At 43.7% G+C, this 10,766-nt stretch overlaps 1 protein-coding gene across 1 annotated transcript; it reads left to right on the forward strand.

Annotated features, from left to right (window-relative positions):
* The first annotated feature begins 1,056 nt into the window (after positions 1-1,056).
* Positions 1,057-4,481, forward strand: neurod4 (neuronal differentiation 4). Its single transcript, XM_086121373.1, has 2 exons — positions 1,057-1,210; positions 1,951-4,481. Exon 2 carries the CDS (start codon positions 1,957-1,959, stop codon positions 3,025-3,027), a length of 1,071 nt encoding a protein of 356 aa, XP_085977499.1. The 5' UTR covers positions 1,057-1,210; positions 1,951-1,956; the 3' UTR covers positions 3,028-4,481.
* Positions 4,482-10,766: the final 6,285 nt, after the last annotated feature.

The following is a 10,766-nucleotide window of genomic DNA, read 5'->3' on the forward strand; positions in this document are numbered from 1 at the left end:
GCTCATAATTTCAATTTTTTTTATTACTCAAGGGGCCGCTCAGATTGGGCGAGCCACGTGTCATCTCACTTGACACATTCTGTATTAAATTAGGAAAAATCCAATCTCCAAAATTTTCAGATTTCATCCTTTTAACACAAAAAAAAAGTCTTCACACGCACGCAGAATAAAGGCTACAGTGTATAGCGGATGTGTTGTTTGTCTCGCCAAGCGAATCTCCGGTGACGCTAAACTGTACGTGGAAGAAAACACGCCAAGGACGAGGCCCATGCCGCACACACCTGCTCTCCGCGCATCAAGCTGTCACAAGCACTTAAATGCACACGCGTGGAGGAGTGTCTCCTCGCTCGGCCACAAGCAGCCGTGCACTGTGTGCCTAATGAAGTGGAAAATTCCTAATCCACCCAACTAATGATGAGATAGACAATCGATTGAAAATGCTTAAGCGATATACCACGCCACCGAAGCAATTTGTACCCCGAGCACTGTATATGACAATTTAGGCTTAACGCAACACCTGGAAATTAATATTTGATTTTAAAACATGTTTGAAGCATTTGAACGCGTATTTGCGATGAACATGGCACGACAAATTCTCATACGTGAAAACTGCATTTATTTTGTCGATGCAATTATTATCTTACTTAAAACGTGTGTTTAAAATAATTTGTTTCATATTGCAAACACTCTACAAAAAGTGAATTAACGTCCAAGAAACATTTTGAACAACCGACGTTTCATAAATTGCCGGTTCCTATTTTTTGCCCCTTTCCCGATCACGAGCATGATGCTTGCACAACGAGTTGATGTACTACTAATGGTCACGTTTGGCAGTTTGTGAGTTGCTCGTGGCTCGTGGTGATTTGCTCCCTCTCTTTCGCATATAAAACAGTGATTAGGGATGCGCCGGCGCGTGCGCTCTCTCTCTCTCTCTCGTCCCCTCACAAATGTTGTAAAACTCCAGGCCCCGAGACTGCCACGCGCGTTTCATTGGGTTGAGGGTGTGGCGTCGGAGGGAGGGGTTTACGGGATTTAGGGCAACAAATCTCAGCCTGGTCGAGTCATTTTGGGACGAAGTCTCCATGCGCCCCCACGACCCGCTGTGTTTGGGACAGTGGCACGCACACGCACGAGACAAACGCGCAAAAGTTGGACTTTCTTTTTCATTTCTTCTATTCTTTGCTTGACCTGAACGGCGTTTTCCAAACAGGTGAGTTCCATTTGATTCCACTTTACCGCCAAATTTGATATTAAAATACAGTTAGACTGCAGTAAATATTTTTGGGAGATAATCATTTCTGCACAAAATTCAAAAACAGGTCAAAAATAAAATGTAAGATGTCATTGTAAATATCGGCAGTTTGAATTGAGTTCCAGTAATCGGTCCCATTTTTACACATTAGTGTGCTATTATCTGGAGCATTCCAATCCAAAACTATAACAATACTTTTCTGTAATATTTGCATTGAGTAATGAGAACAAAAAATACTGTATATGACATGTTAAGTAATCTTGATCGGCAAAACAAACAAAAAAATTGGCAAAAAAATAAAACCAAAATGTACTCTTGACATTGAGTTTTCTCAGAGAGGGGTCAACATGTGTCAAGGCTTGTTGATTTACATGTTGTCCAGTTTAATCGTTGGGCTTTATTTGCTGGCTAAATCCTGTCATGTCCCAGATTAACAGTGTCCCTCTGCTGACCCCAGCACAACCATCCATCTTCTCCTGATTTTAAAGCACATCTTTTGACACTCATCTCAACATACTACAGTGCAAAACACTTCACAAAACGGAAATTGGACTGATTCTCAGACAGCAGCTCATAGAGACGAAAGAGCTGTTCACAGTGCGGTGCTGAAATTAGGTCCCAAGCAGATATTCCAAATGTGATTCCAGGTTGTTGTGGATTCACCGAGTCATTGTGTGTACTTTCCTGTCTTTGCTCAGAGCAAAATGATGACCAAGCCATTTAGAAAGAGCGGCGATATGAGTGAGCTGGTGAGCTCCCTCACCTGGCTGGAGGAAGACGGCAGCTCGCAGGATGGCGAGGAAAGCCCCGAGATGAGGGGGCACCACGTCCTGATGGAGGTGGGCAGACACTCCTGCTCTGAGCTGGGCAGTGAGGACATGGAAGAGGAAGAGGAGGAGGAGGAGGAGGTGAGCGGGCCGAATGGAGAAATGGCTCCCAAAAGGAGGGGCCCCAAGAAGAAGAAGATGACCAAAGCTCGCCAGGAGAGGTTCCGCGCCCGCCGCATGAAGGCCAACGCCAGGGAACGCTCACGCATGCACGGGCTGAACGACGCACTGGACAATTTGCGCCGAGTGATGCCCTGCTACTCCAAAACACAGAAGCTGTCCAAGATCGAAACGTTGCGGCTGGCCCGCAACTACATCTGGGCGCTGTCGGAGGTGTTGGAGAACGGCCAGTCTCCAGAGAGCCACGGCTTCATGGAGATGCTGTGTAAGGGCCTCTCACAGCCCACCAGCAACCTGGTGGCCGGCTGCCTTCAGCTGGGACCCGCGCCGCTACTCATCAACGAGCTGGAGGACAAGTGTGGAGGCCCTGGGTTGGGCGGTGTGGGGGGTCAGGTCGGCCATGCCCTCAGCTACCCTTCCCCGGGGCTCCCCAGCCCCCCTTACGGCTCCCTGGAGGCATCCCACCTCCTCCACATGAAGGGATTCAAGGCGGGCCAGGCGTTTGATAACCCCTCCCCTAACGAGTGCAGCAGCGGCACCCCGCCGTACGACGGGCCCCTCACGCCCCCCCTCAGCATCAGCGGCAACTTTGCCCTGAAGCAGGAGCCTTCGCCCCAAGACTCCGAGAGGAACTACACCAGCCACACAGGCCACCACGCCCATTACCTGCCATCCCAGCATTACACTGCGTCCACAAGTGCCAGCCTACCTGGTGGGCATCAGGGCCACCCGCTCTTTCAGGCGTCCCGTTATGAGCTGCCCCTGGATGTGCCCTTTGACTCCTTCACTTCCTCTCATCTGTTGGCCTCTCAGATGGGTGCCATGTGAAAAGACCCAAGCAGACCAAAGCTGTGAAGGCAGTGGCCCTCCATGGCCTTCACTGACTGTATAAAGCAGCGATGGGCAAATTCAGTGCTGGTCGGGGCAACAATTTTTCATCCGTGCTACTGTTGAGGCGTAAGACCATGCACTTCCTAACCCAGTGTATGACAAAAAAAACTATTTTAAATATGGCGATGTGCAAAATACGTGCTCTTAATTCATTGCATTTTTCATAAGACGTTTGTTAAAGCATCTCTCCTCACTCAACAACAAAAGGTTCAAAGCAAACAACATAATAACCACAAACGTAACTTTTTCCTCAGTGCAAAGGGCACTCATGTATAAAAAGTAACATTCGAGGATGTCAAAAAAAACTGCAGAACAGGCAACCAATATTAAGCAAAATAACTCATTTTTTCAATGTTTTCAACTGACTCAAATTTTTATATAATTGAGGTACTGTTTGTACTGCATATTATTTTGAATTTGCAAAAAGATCAGGCCTACTCACACGGTATTATAGAGACCCTGTATAAACACAACTAAGATGTCTGCCATCTAGTGGTAATTTGTGATACGCCAACTTAAAAATACAGTCAACCCCAGCATATTTGCATTTTGGTACCAATCCATTCTCATATTGAATGATTTTTTTCCCCTTAAACAAATGTTTTTTTAATAATTTGGATGTTCCCATTTTCTCTGGGATTTTTCTATACCCTATTTCCTCACTTTTTTCATGAAGAACGTATGTTGAATGCTTGTCGGCATTTAGGGAAGATTTATTTTGGTTTGTAAAAAATAAAAAATAAAAAAATTATCAAATTTTCGGGGGATTGGGGTGGGTGGGAAAAATCAAGGGGCTATTCAGAGTGTTGTAGCCAGTTGCCCATCTCGGGTTATAGAGACTGCAGTGGTTTGCATTTAGGAGTTGTGATCAGCTGAGAGAGCAGCCATCTGTCAGAGAGAGACTGATCACTTTGCATTCATCTACCTGATAGCTTTCATCTTTGATATTTTATTTATTCGGTTTAGTTCTGCAGTTTTTCGGTTGAATTGTGGATGATCAGCGCTGTTGGAGGCTACAGTCAGGTGTCACAAAAAATTTAAGCAAGGACACAAACAACCGGAACTTTTCATCTATCTTGACTTGTGCACTGAGGCCTTGACCACTTCACCATAAGAAAAGCAATGAATTTATTTATATTTGTATTTAATATTTATTTGGATACTGTCTTGGTTTAAAAAAAACACAGCATTTTCTCAGCACTGTTTTCTGTTTTGTTTAATTGTCTTCTTGGTTTGTTATTAGACAGTCCCTGGCAGCTGTACTGTATTTACGTTATTTATTTGAGATCTTCTGGGTGCTCGTTCATTTGGCGTCACTAATTTGGGGTGTCATTGTTGTAAATATTTGGCTGTTTCGCACTTAATTGAATAAATATTCTTATACAGTATTATATGCCATTTCCATTGCGATATTTTGTTTGTCCCTGTGCAATTTTCTTCCAAGCAGTATTCTCACAAAAATGAAATTCATTCACAAGCTGCTATGAAAAAACTGAGATATTTTGCTCACTACTGAAAAAAAGATTTGAAATTAAAATGTATTTCCGCAAGGACCACACATTCATGTACAGCATGACCATTGGATGTATTATTTTATCATTTTGCGATCAAACTAAATAATAAAGCTAGCGCTAATCCACAATTTTGCTACAGATGAAAAACAAACCACACTCCATTTTTGTCATGGTAACAAAAGCGGCATCCTGGCTTTCCCATTGTATTCGTGTTTTTCACATTTCAAAAGTTGCTTTTTTAAAATAAATATATATATTTTTAATCTTTAGTGGAGTTCAACAAGAAATCCGCTGTAGGATGCGCGAGTGTGCACGATATGCTTGACAGTCTTTTTCTGTAGTGTGTAGCAGGTCATGCTGGACCCTGTTGTGGGCCATGGGAAAAATCACAAGCAGAACAGGTGAATGTGGCACATGCAGGCTTTTTCGCCATCTCTCCCACATGTCCCAGTTTCCCATCTAACTCCTGACAAAACACCGCAGGGCAAAAATTCATCGGCAAAATGTGTTTCAAACATGTTTCCATGTCGGACAGAATGGCCCCCAAAGAGCGCAAAGTAAAGAGACTTTAGTCAGCAGCATCCTGATCTGTATTTTCAGACTGGCCGTGGATGATCTGGCTGAGTCCTGAGCACACTTATATCACTCCTCTAATGTCAAAAGGCTGAGTTTTGACTTTAATGAGCACGGCGAGGGACTTGATGGCTCTTGAGGTGAACAAAGAACGGGGTGGCAGAGTGCAGCTGCGTCGCGCTCGCTGCGTTCGACAGTGTTGATACTTGCGGTCCTTCAAGCAACTGTTGACGGGGAAGGTGCCTCGGAGGCCGTTGTCCAAAAGAATGTTCCCCCTCTTCAGATAGCTCTCCAAAGGTTTGTCTTTTCCAGTTCAGGCAACAGGACTGAAAGGCTGCGGGAGAAAAAGGGAATGATTGTTTTACAGGGCGCCACTGGTCTATTGTAAGTGCAGCCTGTTCTTTCTCTTGACCTGTGACCCCTATTGTCGTGGGGCTCTCTCGTTTGGGGAGGGCAGACAGCTGGGGGAACTGCGGGGGGGGAGGGGGGGCTGATGGACAGCTGGGCCAATTTAGGAAGGGAGAAAGAGGAGAGTGAGAGCATGCGAGCGGGGTGGCGGAGAGAAAAGGGTAGCAGTGTGCTAAGGGAAAAACGTAGAAGGGGAAAGGGAGGCCGAGGGCACGAGAGGTGACCGGGGTCCTTGCTCTTCATTCACAACTTTGTACTCTCGGCTCCTGTGTGTCAGTCTTGGCATATAGGAGGGACACATAGCTGCACACACAGGCAGATATTTGGCCTGTGAGAAAGTAATGAAAGAGTCAGTTGGCGCACACCCTCTTTGTGCCCTTTTGCCGCATGAATAGATTAGTCCCCCAAATGCAAATATACAACACGATCAGGTCGACTGTATATTGCATGCAAGATCGCCTTTCCATAAGAAAGATGATTTTAGCAACAATGAGTTCGCATCTCTGCTATCATCTCATGTGTTGATAGGGGGGGATCATGTGCAAATGCTAAATAAATCCACATACAAGAAAAATTAATCGCAGCAGATCCAAGCCCCCCCTTCCCCCCAACCTCTCCAATTATGTAAGTCATCGTGTATGGAAAAGTTGTTCAAGAGAACACTCCGGATTCAGTCATGAGATTGACCAAATACAATTATTGAAGGAGACATGACGGATTTGTTCGCAATTCACAAACTATTTCCAAGTGTCTCAATCAATTTTATTTAGCGATATTTAATTAAGTTACACAAAGAACTAAAAATTACAGCACACTTGAAACCACTTGGTTTTCAGGGGGTGGATCCGTCTCATGCAAATAAGCCACTGCTCAAAACGCAGAGTAGATCTGTGATCACCATGGTGACCGAGACGAAGCCCAAGGTGTTGCGACTATGTAAGCGGCTTTTGGTTCTTAAGAAGCCTTGAGACAAATGTCGTTTTTTTCACTTGCATAGGCGGGCCCACAAATGGAAAAAAAAATTGTTAAGCATGTATGTTGTGCAACCCCTCACCCAGTATCAAAAACTTTCCCAACTTGGCATATGTGCCAGTTAATGTTGTTAGCCAATGGCATTTTGTATGAACATTGCAGCTCAGCTTACCTTTTTGACTTGACATGATAGACATGTAGTGCAGCCACCACTTAAAATGAGCAGATCAGCCTAGCTGCAACGTCACGGCCCAACAACTCTATGTCAGGGGGTTCAAATGTAGAATGACTTACTCACAGTGACATTTATTCAAAAAAAGCTCACATAAGATTTATTTGTTTCATTTCACACATAGTAGGTGAGCACCTACCAAACACATCCAACTATTTGGATAAAGAAGTACATTTTCCATCATATGTCCATGATATGCATTGAATGACCGAAAATGTAATGTGATACTCACTTTAGTGCATATTAATTCCATGAGTGTAACCTCCAATACAGGCTGAACTTTAGTGTCCTAATCGGAAGGAAAACAAGCTTTTCTAAGCCTCCTCAGCTGTGGTGACAGCATAGTGCGACCTGTGGCTCGAACTCCAAACAGGAAGGGGTCATGTCAGATATCTGCTCACAGCAAGGTTATTAAGATTCACCAAAATGAACAAATAATCCAAATGAATCAATAAATCCAAATAAAAACGCAGTAAAAAAAACCCTAAACCTGCATTTTACGTTTATAAAACTGCAACTATAGCAAACGTGTCATTTGTTTTTATCGTTTAATGTCGCACATGAGCTTTTGGGGTTCACTTTAAATGTATTGGTTTTGGTATTCCTATATGTCTGTATAGACAAGGGAAGGTCAAACAGTTGTAGTTTACCTAACTTTATTCCATAATATTTAATTACTTTTTTTTCATCTTGAACTCAACAAATTCTCCATTACAAATAAATTAAACTACCTGCTCTTAAAACATACTGGAATTAAACATCAGAAGTCCAAAGGAAATGAAAACTAACGACAACGATGAAAATCTCAAACGATGATAACCCTGACTCCAAGATCTTCTACTTGAAGCTGCAACATTTTATAAGAAACAATTCAAATCTCAACTACTTGCGAAGTTCGGCACAAAGCTTTCTGTTCATCTTTTGTGCTTATATCTGAGTTTGCGTGTCCCGCGCATACTTAATCCACGAGCCAAACAACAGTGGCTGGCCACTGAAATGAAAAGGCCTCCATCCATAGGAGCTAGATTGAGGGACAAAGCATTGTGATTAAGATTGTATTAATGTGGCCATAGGAGGATGGAAGGCTTTAATCAGTGTCTGTGTGCTAGTAATCCCTCAGACTTTAAGCTGGGCCCAACACAGTGATCCCCTCCGTCCTCTTGGGTCACACGCATGCACGCAAGCAGGCCCGAGTTTTTTGGAGAACCCTGAAATGGAGAAGCCTTCGGAGCAGGCGGTGGACGAAAGACTGAAGAATTGATGGTGACATTAGAATTTGGTAGAGGAACACATACTTTTCCCTAGGTTTTATGTCATATTCTTGAATGGAAAGACATTTCACAGCAGCTCATGGATAATCCTAAACAGCTCGCATGCAGGCTCATTACCTCTGGCGGGATGCAAGAGGTGACATTGTGTGCATGAGGACACGGGGTGGGCCTTCTCCACCCAGGGTTCTCTCACAGTAATAGCGTGTGGAAGTTAAAGAGCTTCTAATGGGATCTGGATGCTGTCGTGTTTACCCTGCCCCCCCCCCCCCTCGCCCGCCCACTGCATTGTGGAAGTTGCCGGGCTTTGGCACTTCACAATAGGCCGAGTGTGGGGACAGATGGAGGTCCCTTTTGGACGAGGGCACAAAAACAGCCAAGGTAGGAGGGCCAGGGTGTCTGAGAGGCTGAGCAAGTGCAGGCGATGTGGGAGAACTTGAAAAAAGAAGGAGTGAGGGTGGGGGGGGGGGGCACCCAAACAGGAAGGCGAGCGTCACCTGCTGAATCTTGTGGTGCTGGAAGTACAAGTAGCAGTACCAAGTTGCCTCTTGCTCATAAATCAAGCAAGGCAGTTTTATTTATATGGCACATTTCATATACAACACAACTCAATGTGCTTCACACCTGTGAAGACACAACACCTACACACATTTAAAACAGTACAGTTAATAACATTCAGAAGCAAAGAAATGTCAGCTCATCCAGTTGGTGATTTCCTCTCGGTAGTGACACAATACAATTAAGTGAACTGATGTTGTTTGGAGACAATTATAGATATAGTTGCGTGCCACCTCCATAACTGTGAAGGCCAACATTGGCGTTCTGAAGCATTTGACCCAGAGGTAACATACACAGACTAAACAAAAGGGGTCCAAGGACTGATCTTTGAAGGACCCCACATGTCATGGCCATTTTATCAAATTTCCAATGGTCACAAGGTGACTCCTGTGCTCCAAGTAAGAACTAAGGCATTTTTGGACTGCTCCATTTAATCCCACCCAAGTTTCCAACCTGTTCAACAGTACGTTATGGTCAATTCGCTGAAACGCTGCACTTAGATCCACCAAGACTAGTACTGACACTTTTCCTGCATCAGTGTTCAATCTTATATCGTTTGGTACTTAGAGTTAATAAGAACTGTTTCTGTACTGTGATGAGGTCGGAATTCTGATTGGAATTTATGAAAAAGGCTGTTGGAGTTCAAGTTCAAGCTGAGTTGATTAAAAAAAACACACTCAACAATCTTGGATAAAAATTCAAGGTTTGAGATGGGTCTGTAATTTGCAAACAAGGGAGGGATCCAGTGTTCTCTTTTTTTTAGTAGGGGCTTGACGGCATCTAACTTTCAGGTGTTTCGGGAACTTGCCTGACTGCAGTGAGCAGTCAGCTGAATTCGGTGTTAACAGATTTTACAAAACTTTTGAAAGAATCAAATGGTTTTGGAATTTTAATCTGCTAAAGTATTTTAATTGACTGTTGCAAATTCTGTTGTGGTGACTGAATCTTTCCTGGACGAGTTTAAGTGCTGCATCATTTAGTAATTTTGCTGCTTTGTGATCATGTTTGGCCTGGTGGATTGTTCTTTTTCACTAAAGTAGCACGCAAATGAATTGCATTTATCTCGAGAGGAAAACTGTCACATTTTGATTTGTATCTTCAGGAAATCTTTGTTTTTAAGTTTCATTTTCGTTTTGATCTAACTTTTCAGTCTATCACAGTTAAATCATTCTTTCAGGACTTTCATGTAACAAAATTTCAGTGAAGTGTTAATGTTCAAAGTGAATTAATGTTAAACTGGCTTCCAATGATAATGCGGACGAGACCCTCTCTCCCTGAACATTTGGGCCTACAGTACTATGCTACTGTATTTTCATCTTGGTCATGAAGGTAGTCCTTGGAGAGCAAAGTATTGATTCCTTGGCAACCACTGCTTTAGGTTATGTAATTATCACAGTTAAAACACTTTAGAGCCTTTAAAATTGGACTCTATTGAAAGGTGGTAACATAAGGTGTTAGAATTATTTTCATAGCATGATCTTAGCGCTGCTTTGACTTGGATTCATGCGCAATACAATCGTATGGTATATGTACTCCATATCAATAAAATCAACTGAATCGGACGGCGGATAGTGTCAAATTGTAAGATAATTGAGCTCGCGCTCACATGTGACAATAAGCGGCTAATTGTCTGGCAAGGGTTAAAGCAGGTCAGGCAGGAGGTTAAATGGGGCCGCTCGGGAGAAGAAGGGTGCAGTGATAGATGCTGATGAGAGAAGCAAGAGAATAGGAAAACACAGGCGGCAGAGGAGGGGAGAGGGAGGTGCTCGGTTCAGCAGCAACAGATGGGCCTGATGGAAGGCCCAGGTTGTAAACTTTCGGCCGGCAACATCTGTCCGTTTGTCCATCTGCTGCACTTATTACTGTTTCGTTTGTTTAGCGCAAGCTGATTAATTAGGAAAAACGGCACTCCGAGCCATTTGTGCAGTCCTTTTGTCACTGCATATCAATTATAACAGGAGGAACTAAAACCGCTGCCAGTTTAATGTGTGCACAGCGAGTATTATTAAATCACATTTATGGCTACTAATGAATTGTGCCCGACATGCAGGGTTCTGTTCACAGTGGTGCAATGTACGTTGCATGCTGTTGTATTGGAAGAGAAGGAGAGGGGAAAAAAGTCCACAATAGAGGTACAGGTATTTCAATTTC

The sequence above is a fragment of the Hippocampus guttulatus genome, chromosome 1 (assembly GCF_054856545.1).
Source record: "Hippocampus guttulatus isolate MCC_2025c chromosome 1, RoL_Hgut_1.0, whole genome shotgun sequence".
NCBI classification, from domain to species: domain Eukaryota; kingdom Metazoa; phylum Chordata; class Actinopteri; order Syngnathiformes; family Syngnathidae; genus Hippocampus; species Hippocampus guttulatus.